This window comes from Juglans regia, chromosome 14 (assembly GCF_001411555.2).
Source record: "Juglans regia cultivar Chandler chromosome 14, Walnut 2.0, whole genome shotgun sequence".
NCBI lineage: Eukaryota > Viridiplantae > Streptophyta > Magnoliopsida > Fagales > Juglandaceae > Juglans > Juglans regia.
In genome coordinates this window covers 21,226,235-21,244,152 of record NC_049914.1, presented here as the reverse complement: position 1 = coordinate 21,244,152, position 17,918 = coordinate 21,226,235, and the positions used below count along the sequence as shown (strand labels likewise).

At 36.0% G+C, this 17,918-nt stretch overlaps 1 protein-coding gene across 1 annotated transcript; it reads left to right on the top strand.

Annotated features, from left to right (window-relative positions):
• Positions 1-12,265: 12,265 nt before the first annotated feature.
• On the top strand, positions 12,266-12,918 carry LOC108998944 (germin-like protein 9-3). Its single transcript, XM_018975714.2, has one exon. It carries the CDS (start codon positions 12,292-12,294, stop codon positions 12,916-12,918), a length of 627 nt encoding a protein of 208 aa, XP_018831259.1. The 5' UTR covers positions 12,266-12,291.
• Positions 12,919-17,918: the final 5,000 nt, after the last annotated feature.

Genomic DNA, 17,918 nt, shown 5'->3' with positions numbered 1-17,918 from the left:
GGACAAATTCTTAGCAGGATTCTTGTTTACTTGCGTATTTAATTTCCATGCAATAATTTGGATTTTTTCTTTATGAAAAAATTATCATAATTTTGAATTTTGAAGCTAATTGAGCTAAGCTTGTGGGCTTCATGAAATATTTTCAAATTTTATCATTAATCAATATTTTTTAAAGTTTTTTTTTTTTTTTGTTTTGTATCTTTTCTCAATCTTAATCTCTAGTTTTTGTTGATTAATTAATCGTCAAAATAATTCTTATTTTGCCGGGCATTGGACTACGTATATGAGCCCACCAACAATTTATTGTTATATTTGTGATGGTTATAAATAATTACATGGTACAGATTTTCCAAGTCACATCTAAAAATGTATGGATGTAAGTAAAAAGTACATAGTGAGAATTAAAAAAAGCAGAGTACTTACATAGTGAGAATTAAAATATTTGGTTGGTGGCTATTTTCTACTACGTACTACCTATAACATGCTAAAATTAAAAGCTTTTGATTTTTATTATTTTTTATCTTTTTCTTCCTTCTTTTGAGAAGTCAAGAATGAATTTTCAATATAAAATTTAAGTCGAGCCAAATGCTTCGATACAAAAAGATCATAATTAGAAATAGTAAATGTTGGAGATAAAATGTAATATATAGCCCCAACCCATCAGTAATTGAAAGGCTCATTGCCAAATAAAATAAGGAAGGGATCATAAAACCTGCCGAGGAATAACGCAAGAGGCTGATGGTTTGACAAATAAAAGTCTGAAAGTGACGTAAATTAGAAGGTGGGCTGTATTCGGAAAGGGGAGATGTGACGCTTGACTTGAAAAGGAACGAAGGAGATAGGGAAAAAGGCAAGGTCATCAAGAACTAAGACAAGAATTTTTCCTCCGCTCTTCTAAATTCTGTTATAAGTAATCAAAGGGTCATCTTCAACCACTCTTTATCTCCATTTCTACCGTTGTATTGAGACTAAAGTGAATCATAAGAGATTATCACCAAATATAATAGATTTTTCTCTCAAAAGATTTGTGAGTATCAGTTTTACTGTCGATCCGCATCCAAATGGCTTGTCTCCAGATCGAGAAATACCAAAAGTTGGTTAATGTGGCAATTATTACTGAAGCAGAGTATAGGGGCTTAACTGCCCACATTAATTCGAAGAAGAAGAGAGCTTACTCATTTGCTGTCAGTGGAAGCTCAGATAATAAGAGGGTGATGACTGGAGTAGACAAAGTAAAGGGCATCATGATTGGAGGACAAATGCCCATTCCACTACCCACCTGTTGAAAGTGTGGCAGGAAGCATGGAGGCGAATGCAAACTTGTTTTAGGCGCTTGTTTCATTTGTGGTCAGCTAGGCCATATGAAGAGATACTGTCCCAATTAGGCTCAGAAAAGTGGAATTGCCCCCAACATTGACAGCAAGCCAAACCTGAGGAATCATGTACCTGTTAGGGTGTACGTTGTCACTTTGGGAGAAGCAACTACTGACATCCTAGAAATAGAAGGAGCTGCCGTCATCCTTGGTATCTCTCTAGACCTTTTTATCTTTAACCTTAGCTAAGGTTATTTTGATTATATTAGTAGTGGTACTGCTTCATAACTGACGATTAGGCAATGCCAAACCATCATGGTTTGTAGCTTGTATGCTATTGGTTTGAAGTGAGTCACTATTTTTAGTGACTTTAGCATCGCGTGAGAGTTCGGTTTGCAAGCCGAATAGTTACTCAGGTGGTAAGAGTAACAATTTGCATTAGGACTATTATTGTTCATACTGGTGTAGAAACATAATGCCCTTTAGTAGTACAATGAAGGCTTTACCTCACGAAGAACGTTATTCACCTCCTCACCTGATCACATGGATGGAACGAGATGGTTTCAAAGCAAGGATGGCACGGGATGAAGCTGAGTTCAGCCGAGCGGTAGAGGAGTGAGCCATTGCCTCCAATGCTGAGCACGCAATGTCAGGACCACCTATGTCATTGACTGACCGTGGAAGTTTTCTAGTAGAGGGTCAAGTACTAGATAGCGACGAAGAAGAGGTCGAACAATACCCCGGCCCAAGTCATAACTTGGTGTATGATTCGGGTGACTATGTGTTCTACTACTTACCCAGCATGTCATGCCAATGGGTATCGACACACCACCACCAGAACTGACCAGCAAAGATATGTCCAGTGATGGACACTAGGCTTGGTGAGCAACATTTTCTCATTTGTCTAGTATGGTTATTTTAGTACTTTCGTTGATTTCGAGGACAAAATCTTTTTTTTAGGAGGGGAGGATGTAACAGCCCACTAGAAAATTAATGGTAGAATTTCTATAGGCTTTAGGAATCTCGTGAAAACTTTGTAAGTTTTAAAGAATCGACCAATTGCATACATTTTAGTCTGTCAGCATAGTCAGTGTTACCACTCACTGTGGTGTCAGAAGCGCGATTTTATTTATTTGAGATAGTTAGAAGAGTCAGAATGCGATATGGTCTACACCATTAGACTGAGAGGAATATTTAGGATTTTCTAGCCTAATAAACCCATTTTCAGTTTTCAGACAAAATGCGTGTTCGAAAATGCATTTTGTTTATTTCAAGGTCCTTCGGAATTAAATTTCGACAAACGAATAGTATAGTTAGGTTAGTGTGTATATTTAGAATTTTATAGTGTAAAGTTTATTTTCACTTTTCATGTAGTGAATAGTAACCTCGATAGAGTACCTAGTGCAGTGTTTTCAAATCATAGTGTGAAATACCCAAATTAGATTAGGAAATTTTTATTTGGACACATGGAGAGATCTTAGGCACACTTGATAAATAATAGGACACTTGGTATCAAGATGAACCATGAGATGAAAATGTAAAGAAAATCAAGGTCTAAGATCATGCAACCTAAGCAAAACACTATTCCATCCAATCATCCATTTTATGCCAAACTAAAGAGGGTTTCAACCCTAGGAAAATCTTGATTGGTTGAAATCCAATTGAAACACCAAAATCTTGGTTGAAATTGAGAAACCCTAAGCGGTTTCCCCAAACCCAAAAGTTGACCTCCAAACCTTATTTGATCTGATTTCTAGTATTGTGTTTAATCACTTGATTAAATCACTTCATATGCTATTGATGTTATCATGTCATTATTCAACCTTTTAAATCTTGAAAATTTGATTGGGCCAATAAAAATTGAATTTGGAATTCATAACATCTCAAACCCTAACCAAACCCTCTTTTAATCCCAAATTGAAGCCCACTTATTTAAGGCCAATGAATTCTGGACACCTTTGCAAAAATTCTTGAGAAAGTTTCCGCCCACCCATGTCAGACCAACCTCTGCCCATGACAGTCTCAAATAGTCACTTGATGTGAGAGGAAAATGCCACCTCACCACCACCCTTCTCTTGGAAGTTTCCTTGGCTGAAAATCACTAACTATTTGCACCTTTTTGTGACCTAATCACCACCCATCAAGATGTCAATCGAGCCCATACTTCACTTTTTAGAAATGTATTAGGTATACAAGTCATCATTTCACTCATTTCACCCTCATTTCTGTTCTTGGAGAGAACACTTAAAAGTTCTCTTGGGCAGTTTTTGGATCTTTTTGCTTGCCATTTTTGAAACTCTTGTAGGTATTTTTGCATGATGATTATTTCATAAAAGTTGTTCTTATTTGCGTCTAGTTTTCATGGGTAACTTTTATGTTTGATTTCATTGTCATTTGATTGGTTAAAGATATTTTAACCATGGAGAGATCAATTTAGGCGATAAACTGGATAGTTTGTTGTATTTTGGAGCTTTTGACCAAGCTAATGGATAGATCTTGGTCTGAAATTTTTATGAAGTGTTGTCAACATGTTTATATGAATGTTTGTTTAAGATTCATTGCATGATTAAAACTTTTGATGAAATATTTTCTCAGATCTAGAAACTGGAAAATAAAAAATAGTTTATGTTTTAAGAAATTTTGGATCTTTTGTGGTATAATCTTACTCCAATGACTTTGATATTTTCATTTGATGATAATAAGCCTTGTATATACATGTTAGAATGTTGGGTTGAAGATTTTAGGAGTTTATTTGTGAAGTTATGATTTGTTTGCAAGAGAATACTCGGTTAGGCCAAAGTTTGATGATTTCGGCTAGGTCCATGTTTTAGTTTATTTTTAGCCATGTGATTTTAAGTTTAATGCTTGGATCTACTTTAGGAGATATTTTTAAACCATAAGATATTGTTGGTTTGAAGATTTCATCATGGTATGTCTTGGATCAAGTGTTTGATCAAATCAATGTTGAGAATTTGTTTTTTGTTTTTGAATAAGGAGAGGTTTGGATTCAAAACCCTCCTCAACCCACCTCAACTCATCTCATCTCATCATTACAATTTTTTTAAATTTCCACACAAAATATAATAAACAATTCAATTTTTTCAAATCCCAAAACAACTTTCCCAAATTCCCACACAAAATATAATAAATAATTCAACTTTTATTCTACTATTCACAAACCATCTCAACCCATCTCAACTCATCTCTGAGTCTAAACCTCTCAAGTGTTGGAGCTGAGCACTTCAAGTGATATTTTGTGAATTTTGGTGACTTTTATATTTTAATTCAAAGCATGTTAGTTATTAGGAATGTGTTATGAGCATGTTAGGAGAAAGTTTTGAGTTTTTGGAAGTTCTTGGAGAAGTTTTGAAAAATGTCAAAATCTTGAGATTCAAGGAGGATATTTGTTGCTATATTTCGGTTTGATAATGAGTTTTGAAGTTAAAAGAAATTTTAACAAAAATCAAGAGATATGGCCTTTGGAAGTTTTGACCCTTTGATGTTTTTAATAGTTGTGTTTGGTTTAATTTTTTCCAAATTGATATTTGAGTTTACGATAAAATTTACATACGGAATGTAAATTTTGGTATTTTTGGAGATAGAATGTGAAATCCTTAAATTATGGATAAAATGGTCATTTTGTCACACATAGGGGTAAAATGGTAATTGGGAGTAAAAATGAAAATTTTACTCTAATTTAGCATTTTTCATGTAACTAAGTTATTAGTGATAAATTTTTTAACTTTTAGAATCCCTACTTACAATTTCTTGTGTTTTGTGTTTTTTTTTTTTGTAAAACACGACAGTCGCTGTAATGGCTATGGCATAAGTATATTCCAAAAAAAAAAAAATGCCCTTTGTTTGTTGGCAAGCAAGAAAAGACGCTTTACTGGTGGATGATACAATTGCTAAACTTGGGATTCCATTGGTCTCAAAGTGTAATTGTTGTGTGTCTCCTAAATATGAAACTACTGATCATGTCTTATGTGGTGGGGAGTTAGCAACTAAAGTTTGGAAATATTTTGCTAGCATAGTGGGCGTTAATTTACAGTAGACTTGGTCTTGGTAGGGGATTCTCGATGTGTGGTGGCTACTTGCATCGACGTCTTCACAAACAAGTGTGTGCCGTGGAATTATTCCTATCCTAATCACTTGGGCGCTACGGAGAGCAAGGTGCGATGCACGGATGGAAGAAAGAGATACTGATTGGAGAGGGGTATTGTGGTGGGTTAAGACAATCCTGATAGCTATTTTCTCTACAGATCGGAACTTCAAACAGTTGAGTGTTAAAGATTTGAAAGTTGTTAAGGCATTAAATATCCTTCTTATTCCGGTTGAGAAGAAAATGCTAAAGGTTGTAGCGTGGAAGAAACCGAGAGGGGGTGAAGTTAAACTTAATATTGATGGTAGTTCTTTTGGCAATCTTGGGATGGCTGAAGGGGAAGGCATTTTTTGGGATGATAAGGGCCAAACCGTGGCTGGTTTTGCAATGCATTATGGTGTGGTTTCGAATACAGTAGTTGAGGGTCGTGCGCTTCTTGATGGGTAACAAATGGCTCAACAAATGGGACTCAGGGATTTTATGGTGGAGTCGGATTCGGAGGTCATAGTTGGATGGATCCAGTCTGGAAGTTGTACGCTTTGGTATTTGTGAGATTTTTGGGAAGAAATTAAAGTGCTGTTTAGTGCCTTGAATTGTAGTATTTGTCATATTTTAAGGGAAACAAATATAGTTGCGGATCGTCTTGCCAAACAAGGGGCCAATAATAATGGTGGGCTGTTCACTACAGAGATAGGAAGCGGGATGCTTAGAGGATTGTTGCGCACTGATGGTTGAGAACTTCCTTATTTACGTTTATAATTTCTTTGATGTATTGTTTTTTGGCTCTTTGGAATTGTTTTGGCACCTGAGGTTGATATGCTTTACGTGTGGTTGATTGTTTTTCACGGTATTCCTTCGCCACAAGTGATGATTTCTTAATAAAATCTGAAGGGGGTCACTGTTGGATATGTGGCCTTTGCTCTTTAAAAAAAAAAAAAAGAAAAAAAGAAAAAAAAAGCTTCTAACTTGCTGTTTGATTACTGTGTATGTATGTTGGTAAGGGAACTATGATTTATATACCTATGTTATCATATATGCCATGTAATGTTATGTCACTACATGTTTATCTGTTACACAATATATTCTGTTATGTAATATTTATTTGTTACACGTTATGCCACGTCACAAAATGTTTATCTATTTCATGTTATGTCATGTCACAAAATGTTTATCTATTTAACGTTATGCCATGTCACGATATATTTATTAGTTTCATATTATGCCATATCAAGAAATGTTTGTTTGTTACATGTTATGCCATGTCACGAAATATTTGTCTGCTATATGTTATGCTATGTCACGAAATATTTATCTATTTCATGTTATGCCATGTCACAAAATGTTTATCTATTACATGTTATGTCATGTCATGTCAGGAAATGTTTGTTTGTTTTATGTTGTATCATGTCATTCATCTATATACATGTCATGTTACGTTACGTCAGGTCATTTATCATTTCACTTCATATCACGTTATGTCTCGAATACAAAATATGTCTCGAAAACAATATTTTCACGTCAGTCAAGTCAATTTCAAGTTTCAGTTTCATTCAATGTAATTTCAGGTTCAATTTAAGTTCATGTTGTCAGTTAATTTATACTACGTTCAAGGAATATACGAGGGGCCTGGTACTACGGTGAAGGAGTTTAATATGTTGTAATACAAAAGGATACTCATGGTGAAAGTGTAGGAGCTACCTGAGTACTCCCATTTTCTAAATCAGAATGTATAATTTTAGTTACACGAGCTAGCATTTCCAATTCAGTTCAATCCATGGTTCATTTTAGTTCATGTTCAGTCTCAATTTAGTTCAGGTTTAGTCCAAGTTCAAATCATGTTCAGTTTGACGTCCAATTTTATGTTATGTTTTAGTTCACGTCAACTCAGTTCTTCTCATGTCTACTCAAGTCATGTCAATACACGTCTTGTTAAATGTCAAGTCACGTCAAGCTTATTTATGATCATGTATGCATTCGTACTTTTACTGCTATGCATGCATATTTAACCTGTATGTTAAGTTATCTGTTAACTTGTTGAAATTTGTAATCAATTCTCACTTGGTAGTCCTAACTATCATTTCTCCCGGAATGGTAGATGATGTGTCAGGATCTGGAGAACTCACGCATGGGAGATTGGATGAGGTCGAATATAATGTGGAACAGTTAAAGAGTTGATGGAGCCTAACCACCATTTTCTGGATGCCAATTTAGATATCATAGTTGAGCTACGTGAACGGCTCAGTGAATTAGTACAATAGTTTTTATTTTTAGACTGTAGTCATGAAGCACTGTCTTTAATACTCCTTATGTTACAGACCTGTTGGACAAATACTGTAACCTTTTAGATATTAGTGATCATGTGAATTTTATGAAGCATGTTTATATTTTGAGATATATTACTTCTGGTACATAGTATTGCTAAAAAAAGAAAATTATTCGCTGTAAATATTACATATTGCTAGATGCATGCTAGGTGCATTGTATCCTTAATTATCATGAATGTGAGTAAGTAACCTTGTATTACATGTCTCGATGTTTCAAGTCCCGTCAAATCCTAAGCATAATTTGGGGGCGTCACATTCTATACACCAAATTAACATAAAGTACATGCTTGTTAAGAGGAAAAAAGGGGCCATAATGTATGCGTCCTAGAGGTCCTTTATTGATTTGCAAAAAAGGGGCCATACTTATTGTCCTTCTTATATGCACATATAGTTTTATAGTAGAAATTGAGAACTTGCTTCAAGTGGTGCCCCCGACCCCCGCTTGTGGTTTGGCAGCAGCTGCGACGCTGGGATGTTGGCTACTCAGGTCATACACCCCTCGCATAAGGTAAAAACATGTGCTCCCATGTTCAATAAATGTGTACAGTTAATTCGCAGCGAAAAAAAAAATTGTTATTAAAACTTAATTAACAGTACCAAAAAATATTTAATTTACATCATTTATCTATACGCAAGTGACTTGCCTCAATGCATAACAATAGAGCATTGCAATCCTCCAATAATTACAAAGCGCCAAAAACAACACTTAATTACAAAGGGGGGATAACCCTGATCTTCACTCTTCAGATGTTGCCAGACCTCCATATTCATACCCATCCTCTGCATCAAAATCTACTGTTTTGACGAGAATAATTGTAGATGGAACCACCATAGTGAGAAGTGGAACTAAGTCTAACACTCAAAATACATGCAGGTGGTAAAGAGAAATTATGCATACAAGAAAAATATAGAGAAATACAATATTTGACATTTAACAATTAACCAAACTCAAGTATGCACCAAATCTTTCATACACTACATTACAAACCCAAAAATTGTGTTTTTGTTTTGAAAAAGTCCATTTTGTTAAGGTATGTACCATGGTCTTCTCTATGGAGCATCTACATACTTTGGCTCCCTTCGTCACATAACAAATAATGACCGTGCGCGTGACTTTGTAAGAAGTGTTGTTCAGTTCCACGCCCGGCGTATTCGTGGCCCAGCGTCCTTTACCTTCGCTTGTAGAGAGGCAACAACATCGACCTGAGAGTGTTTTTGTCTTGCCTGAGCTTGTTGTCACCTGGCAACAACTCAAAAGATGTCACTTAGTTTTATCATTATGTGCTCCTGACTAACTAGAGGAACTCTACTAAGAACATCAATGAGAACATTAGTAACTCCTAAAGCATCTTTTCTTACAGCATGAGCAGCCTTATTATAAGCCCACCCTATATGGTTCACTGACCATTGATCAAAAGAAGCCAAAATTTCTATGATTTCTGATATGAACATTCCAATAAAAGTTCCATTTTCATCTTTCTTCGGAATCCTTTGAGCAACTTGAGCATAACCTTCAACAATGATCTTCTTTAGCCTCAAATCCTTGTAAAACATGATAGCTTGAAGTTCTACAAAAGACTCTGCTAGAAGTGGATCAAGATATAGGTCTCTATTCATCCTCAAAGTGGAAAGTACAAATCCTACCCAGTCTCGAATAAGAGCTTCAATACCAACCTTACAATTAGCTCTGCCAACTACTGCATACCAATTAAGCTTATAAACACCATGATGAGGAGCTTGCTAGCTTTTCTCTACTTTCTCATGATTGCCTATTGGGTTGCCAGCACTTCGATCAACCTGTTGTAACTCTTGCAAAAATTGGACAGATTGTTGCACTAGCTTGTTCGGATGAGTGAATGCATTTTTTAACACAAAGTCATTTCTCCTTGCCCATATTTTCCAGGATATCATTGAGAATTCTTCCACTTCATTTTTATCTAGCAGATCAAACATTTCCTCCACAATATCCTTGAAGGCAACTTGCCTTCGAGTCATGAATTTTTGGAGTTTGATTGAGCATTGTCCCCGAACATCTCTGGTTGAAATACACTCCCATAATGCATGCTCTACTGTCTGAGATTCCTACCCACAAATAGGGCAGTTTGAATTGTCTATCACCTTTTTCCTGAGAAGGTTGAACTTGGTGGGCAGTGCATCTAAACAAGCTCTCCATAGAAAATCTTTGCAAGCATTTGGGATATTCAGATGCCAAAGTTTTGTCCAGTTATCATTCATAGTCTATAGGCTAGATTGTTGACCTCTTTTGCGCTCTTGCAGAGCTCCTCGCAACTGATAAGCACTCTGTACAGAAAAGAGGTCATTGTCAACTTGTCAGGTCTACTGCAGGGCTGATGGGGATGATTTTAATCAAATCAGCTTCTTCTTTGGAGAAAATAGCATTTACAAAGGATGGATTCCACTGATTGGTATCTTTATCAATGAGGTTTGAAACCTTTTTCTGCTAGGAGGAATCTAATGGTACTTTGAGGCTTGAAGGAATTTGGTTGGGGGATCCACTTGTCATTCCAAATGCCTATTTTTTCCCATTCCCAATTCTCCAAAATAGTCCTTCCAAAAGAGGTCTAGCAACCAGCAAACTTTGCCAAACATAAGAAGGATTGTTGCCAAGTTTTGCTTGTGAGAAAGAAGCATTTGGAAAATATTTAGCTCTAAGGATCTGTGCTGCCAGTGAATTAGGATTTTGAAAAATCCTCCAGCATTGTCTTAAAATCTTCAAAATCTTTGAACCCAAGCCCACCTAGTGTCTTGGCTTTTCTCATCTGATCCCACTTCACCCAATGGATTTTGTTCTCATTAACCTGTTGACCCCACCAGTAGTTCTTCACAACTTTGTTAAGATCATGAATCAATATAATTTCTCGATCATTTGTATCCTTTCCACTAATCATTTCTTATGATCAGAGGAAGTCCCTAGGCTGTAATTTAATTATACAATGAAAAATTTAAAACGGAAGAGTAAATCGCCAATTACATCAAACTTCTGACAACTCAGTATAATAAAATGGAATTGAATTACAACATAATTCTAAATGCTCGAAAATGCATTTCGTTAGTGTACTATATTAAATCGACTTGTTACAACATAAAGTATTATTAATAGTACTCCAACTACTTATTTTTTGTTATTTGTTATAAAAAATTATAAAATCATTTAAAGTTATGAAGTATTAGGCCTTAATCTTTTAAATGGTAGCAGTATCGGATTTGAAAGCCTTGGCAAGGATTACATCATCAATGCCAGTAGTGAAAACATTAGCCAGGGATTGAAATGGTTCCATGGCATATGCACCATGCACCGATCTAAAGCACATGATATAGCTGTTAGTTCTGAGTTCTGTTGGCATCCACATTGTACTGGAAATCATGTACGTACAAGTCCTTCAAGAAATATGAACATGTCCCCAACTTGGAGAGTCTGATTGTAAGGCTTGTTAGTACTGGTTTCTACGAAACCAACCTCAAGACAGCCTGGCACTAGAAACAGAAGCTCTGAATTAGAGAGTGGGTGGGTATGAGGCTGGTTAACACCACCTACAGGGGTAGTGGAGAACGTTAATGGAAACACTTTGGCCATTTAGAGCCGGAAATTCTACCATGCATGCAGCTAGCTAGCTTGTGTAACCTTGAAATTTGGTGGGATATTTTGGGAAAATATTCCACGCAACCCACTAGATGCATGTAAAATAGTTTCCATAGACGTTAATTTGTAGAATTCGTTGGGGCTATGAAGCCGGATAAGATATTTGGATCACTTGCTTTTGCTACCCAAAAAGTAGCAAAGACAGCTAGACAGCTAGAAGGGTAAAAGCAGATCAATATACTAGCAATGCTTACGCCACTTCTTGATGAAAAAGAGGAGAGTCTGAGTACAAGAAAAGGCTTTTGATAAGTATGGGTTCTCTGGTTGGTTGATCAGCAACATTGTTCTCATGGATCCAATTCATGAACAAATACCAGCAGCAACGAGCATATGTTCATAAAGCTTTGTCCATAGAAACGAGAAGGCTAGGCTGGTGCCGTCCAATGTTTCAAATGCCTTCTTAATAACAAACTTAAAATAAAAATCTATTCCTTAATGAAGTAATTGACAAAAGTAAACAAACAACCTCATGGAAGTTCCAATGCAGTCTTAAAGATTATGCTGTATAGTACTGCACGAGAATTCTCTAATTTAAAACAAGTTAAACGGTTAAAACGAAAGAGCAATAACCATTCTACCCTTGAGTTTACTCATGATATATAGCAGCCTAGTAGCTTACACCCAATCCATAAGGAAAATTTATACTTTCTTGTTGTCTTGTACAACCCAAATGACAAAGCTATACAATTCCAGCTACAAGATCAAGAACCACTACTTTGTAGTTTCCGTGCCATGTAATCTGAAAGGCCTGCAGATTGATTGCAAACCGTACCGCCTTCCATAGTAATTGATCTATAGGGGCAAAACCCTTATAAATACAGCCTTCGATCTTTTCTAGTCTAAGCAACTCAATCCATCACTTCAATCTGATCAGCTCAAGTTATCTCTTCCATGGCCTCTAAAACTTTCTCCCTGAAATTCTTCTCGCTACTAGTTTCTTTATTTGCTATAATCGGAATGGCAATAGCCGGAGATCCAAACATCCTCACCGACTTTATAGTCCCCCAAAATGCCACCACGATTGATGGAAATTTCTTCACATTTTCTGGCTTGCGTTCCTTTGTCGAGTCAGGCCCTCCCACGACCTTTAAGGTGCTGAAAGTAAGTATGGTTGAATTCCCAGCACTCAATGGACAGAGTGTTTCCTATGCTGTGTTGGAGTTTGCAAATGGCACAACCAATCCACCACACACCCATCCTCGCTCAGCCGAGCTCCTTTTCTTGGTTCAGGGTTCCCTTCAAGTGGGGTTTGTTGATACAACCAACAAGCTCTTTACACAAACACTTCAAGCGGGTGATATGTTTGTGTTTCCCAAGGGACTTGTGCACTTCCAGTACAATGCTGCGCAAACACCTGCCGTAGGAATTTCATCTTTTGGGAGTGCAAATGCTGGAACTGTTTCAATTCCCAGCACCTTGTTCATCACTGGCATTGACGATAATGTCTTGGCTAAATCCTTCAAGACCAATGTTGCCACCATTCAAGCTCTTAAGGCTGGCCTTGCTCCTAAACCTTGAGGATGGATGGAATTCATTACCCGTAGAAGCTACTATTTTATGACATCTAATCATTTGTTTTCCAAGGCTTATGATATTTCATTGTTCTTTATTTTTTGTTCTTTCTTGAATAATTAAGCTTCTAAGGTCTACTCTCTCTGTTTTTCATATATAACGTTTGTTTGTCTCAACTTTCATTAATGATATATGAAATAATTTCCTTCTAGTAATTAATTTGGGTATGAATAGATGGCGTAAAATCATCTTATTAATTAATATTTCAACTTACAATAATTTTTCCGCAAACACGGAATCATATTTCTTTATGGGATAATTCACAGCTACAAAAATGGTTTTCTTCAACTAAATCTAAAATACTCATTTTTCGTAAATAACTCCTCAACATTCAAACAACATAAAATGTCAATATTTAAAATTCATAAAAGGAAAAAAAACTTCAAACTGGACGTGGTGTTAAGAAGAGATTGACCCACCAATAATATTATGACAAGAGACATACCAATAGAGAGTTCCGCACTAAAAGTTTTTTGAAAAGTGTAATAAACAATTCAATTTTTTAAAATTTTAAAATAATAATAATATTAAAAAATAATATTCTAACAATATTTTATTATCTCAACTAAACTCAGTTTAACATCCAAACGCAATCTAAATATTCCAGCAAGATCATACCCAGAAGGGTCTCAACACAATCCATGATTTATGTTCGGATTTTAATATTTACATGGACATTTTCCAAAAGGTATGTTTTTTTTTTGTTCATTTAAACTATATCCCATTAGTTATTATATACTTTAAGTTAATGGGTTAAGTATATTTTCCTATAATTAAAACAAGTACGAAATAAACTATATTTCACGTAGTTCCAATATTTCTAGTGTAGTTGTACTTGGTACAGCATGGCAAAGTATCGTACGTAGTATATTCTACAATTTTGATGATAATATATAGTAGGAAATGTTTGTCAATAAATCCATGTGCTTTGGCTAAATTGAGACTCACCATTGAGAAATTTTATTTTTAAGAATAATATAGCATCACAAGCTATTTTTTACAAATTATATCTATCATATTTAATAAAAAATAATTTTATATATAACTGTGAAGTAAATAAATATTATGTAATCGTTATGAAAAAAAATATAGTTCATTATTAAAAAATTAATTTATTTTATATAATTTTTTTTATTTTTTTAAATAATTATATTATAATTATATAATTCACGATTATAAATATCTTTATATTACAATCACGATCTAGTGCGTCGCCAACTCTGACATCCACAAGGTGACTAGATTCAGTTATCCAATCGATGATCGTAGGTTTGGCCACCATGGTAGCTAGATCTGGTAACCCACAGTACGGCCCTGAGACTTATTTTCTAACGTCTTTTTCTATTTTTTTTTTCTTAAATAAAAAAATTAATATAATTTTATATTTTTTTTTTCAATTTCAGTTTTTCAAGAATAGAAAAGAATTTTACATATGATAATAATGTGCATTAGGCGTAGTCGTCTAATTAGGCTTACCGTGCATATGCTATAAGCTTTCCTCTAATTTTTATAAATTGGATATTTTTTTAATGAAATGTCATTTTCTTTTTAAAAATTCAAAAGTTTTAAAACTAATTATAAAAATATAAAATTTTGTTGATATTTATCAAATAGGGTCATTCCTAGCATGATGTACAAGTAGTCATGTGAGTCAAACATACCATAATATTGCCTATTCTCTCTCTTTTTTTTTTTTTAATTATTTTTATGGAAACAGATTTTATTTCATTCAATAAACTGAAGTTATAACTGTGACTTATCAATACAAGAAAATCCAGATTATAAGCCAAACTACGCATCTGTTCTGGGGCATCCCGGCACATATTATGACGGACATTATCTTAACTTTTCAATAACTCTTTCTTAAAAGAGAAAGTGCTCTGTAAAAACATAGCTGAAAAGTCCCCTCAATCCTCCCAAGGAGGAGGAGTATAGGACACTGCTGTTACGAACACTAAGTTCAATAGCCTATTTCATCTTTTTTAATAACTAAAAAAAAAAAAAAAAACTACAAGACAGAACACAACTAAACCAACAGAACCACAAGCATCGACATGAATCCAGATGGCACACCCACCGCAAGCATCGGTTTCACGAGCCCAGACGGTACGAGCACCTAGCTCTAGCACGGATCACATAGTCCGGTCATACGACCTCCGGCCGTGACATTGCCCGCCATTCTCGACTAGCTCTTGCCCCAGATTACGTCCAATCTACCAGCTCAAATACCACACTCGGGTCAAAATGAACAAAAAAAAAAAAAAATTTACACTAAAGAAACGGATTGACAGAGCCCTGAACACATGGGCTGAAGAAATCACATAGCCCATCCCAAACAAAAAAATCCAGCATGTTTGCAAATAGTTGGATGATAGCTAGGGTTTCATCTCTTTGCTTTTCAGGTTGTCACCCTTTTTCTTGTTTTCCTTTTTTCTTTTTTTTTTTCCTTCCTCCTTCACCTCATTCACCCGTGCACCCGCAGGAAACAATGGCCTCAATCGCCACCTACCACGAGCAGCAGAACCCACCATCTCTCACAGCTTCTCCCTCCATCTACCACCACCGTCCCTCTCGCATGAGTTTCGCCTAGAGGAGCATCGTCCAGCTTCCCTCTCGCGCAGCTTCCCATCGCCGTCCCTCTCGCCCGTTCCCCACCATCGGCCACCTTTGGGTTTCAAAATTCCCCTCCTCGCACAAGCACTGGCCACCTACAGCTTTCTCCACCAACCTGTGGCTCAATGCGATCCATAACCATGAGGGAAAAGCTGGAGATCAGAGATTAGAAGGAAAAAACAGAGAGGAAAAATCTTTTAGACTAGAGCAACCAAATCCTTCTTTATTAGACCTGAAAATCACAGAAGCTACAAACAAACAAAAACACAAGCTGAAATAATGGTAGGAAGGGGGTGAGGGCAAAGCTCCTCCCCCCTCAAGCTAGATTCGGAAAGAGAAAAAACTTTAGAGAGAAAAAACATCTAAATATTTTTGCCCATTCTCAAATGTTCAATAAGCAACTTTTAATTTTTTTTTCTTACCACTAGTTTGGAAATGCCTTTTATCGATTGCCTTACTCTTTGCTGTGTTATTTTGTCAAGAGTTAGGACTTGATTCTATCATCTTTGGAGGAGATTCTTTTCAAGTTTTTCATCAGTTCAGAGGTTTGATTCTTCTGTTGGAAGTCTGCAGTGCATTACCACAGATATCCTTAAGCTTTTGTGTATTGCTCAATGAAAAATTCAGAATGTTAAGAGGAACTTGAATGGTGTTGCTCATCGACTTGCTCAAGTTGCAATGACTTTAGAACATGAGTTACTAGATATTGATAGTATTTCGGAATGTATTGAACCTCTTGAATTGGGTGAATGCCATATTTTAGTTCAATAAAATTGACTACTATGTTGATTTCAAAAAAAAAAAAAAGGTTTACACGCAAAGCATTCCTGAGATGTCAGTATTGCAATGTAGTCCAAAAAATGTTATCATATGACTAACGCGTGATGCTCATGCAGCACTCATGCTAGGTACGAGAAAGTTATTAGGTACTCTCGGAATACAAAAGACATAGTACTCTTATCCTTTTACTAGATGTCATGTAATTAAATTTCTCTATGTAAGTAGGCTTGTGCATAAAGTGCTGGGACCCGCGCTGTCCGAGATACCCGATATAGCCCACTCGATCAAAGACGGGATCATTAGATCTAAATCTCCTATCAAGTTTAAACACCCAATTTCCGTCGAAACCGATGACCCGAAAAGGTAGATTACCTTTGGCCACATCTTGAACAATATCCAATGCCGAATGATGCCGATAACTTCTAATTCCACTCTAGATGAAAAATCACCGTCACCGATCTCATGGTCTGGGTTGGAGTATTTAGTTTTCTTCAGAACCAACAGTGGCTTCTTCAACAAAACTTTCAATCCCGTCAAATCATGACACCCAACTGTAAAAGTATACACCTCTTGAGAAGAAGGAAGACAAAAGATAACGAAAAAGCATGACATTTAAACAAAGGAGAAGAAAAATAACAAGAAGAAGCAGAAGCAGAAGCAGAATCACAAGTGTACTAGTCTCTGTGATTACATTGATGTGATCTCCGAATCTGAAAAAAACAAATTTTCTATTTCTGGCTTTATTTACCAAAATCTTACAGTTTTTTCCCTTCTGTGTCTTTGGGTTGTGTGGGTTATTTGGTTTTGTGTAGGGGTTTTCTTTCCTTCATTTTAGTTAGGGGTTTGACAGTTTTGTCCTGCTTCTTTTTCTATGTGTGATATTTCTCATGTCTCAACAAAGGAAATTTCAGATGGTAGGTAGTAACAATCCGGGGCAGTACAATGACACAACTTTTACCAAAGTCTTCGTGGGAGGCTTGGCTTGGGAAACTCATGAACAGGATACCATGAGGAGATAATTTGAGCAAGAATAATTCTACATACAATCATGAAGTGCGTAAATACCGCGTAATCGCTTTGAAAAAGAGTGGATCTACTATTAAAAAACTAATTTTTTTCATGTGGATCTCATGTTTTATTCACTGTTTTCAAAGCGATTACGCAGCGGTTGCACAATTCACAGTTGTAAATATCCTTTCTCTTTGAGCAATTCGGAGAGATCCTGAGGCAGAGGGAGAGAGAGAGAGAGAGAGAGAGAGAGAAGGGCTTTAAGTAGTGAGAAAGGAAGGTTTAAAAATAATAATAATAATAATAATAATAATAATAATAATAATAATAAAGATAATTTTTACCCAATCCGAATGGGTTGGGTCGGGTCGGGTCGAGTCACTTTCCACGTGCCACTCGAATCAGGAACTGTGTGCGAGTCCAGCTAAATGTGGCCTTATGTACCACAGGATCCACATTTGTTGCAACACTAAGATGTAACATACGGAAAAAAGAAAGCAGCTTTACCTGGCTGAAAAAGTTTTCTTATCGAGCTACTTTTGGTC

What these genes read in the sequence shown, in the direction of transcription:
- LOC108998944 (XM_018975714.2), top strand. Translation starts at nt 12,292, where the DNA reads ATGGCCTCTAAAACTTTCTCCCTGAAATTCTTCTCGCTACTAGTTTCT.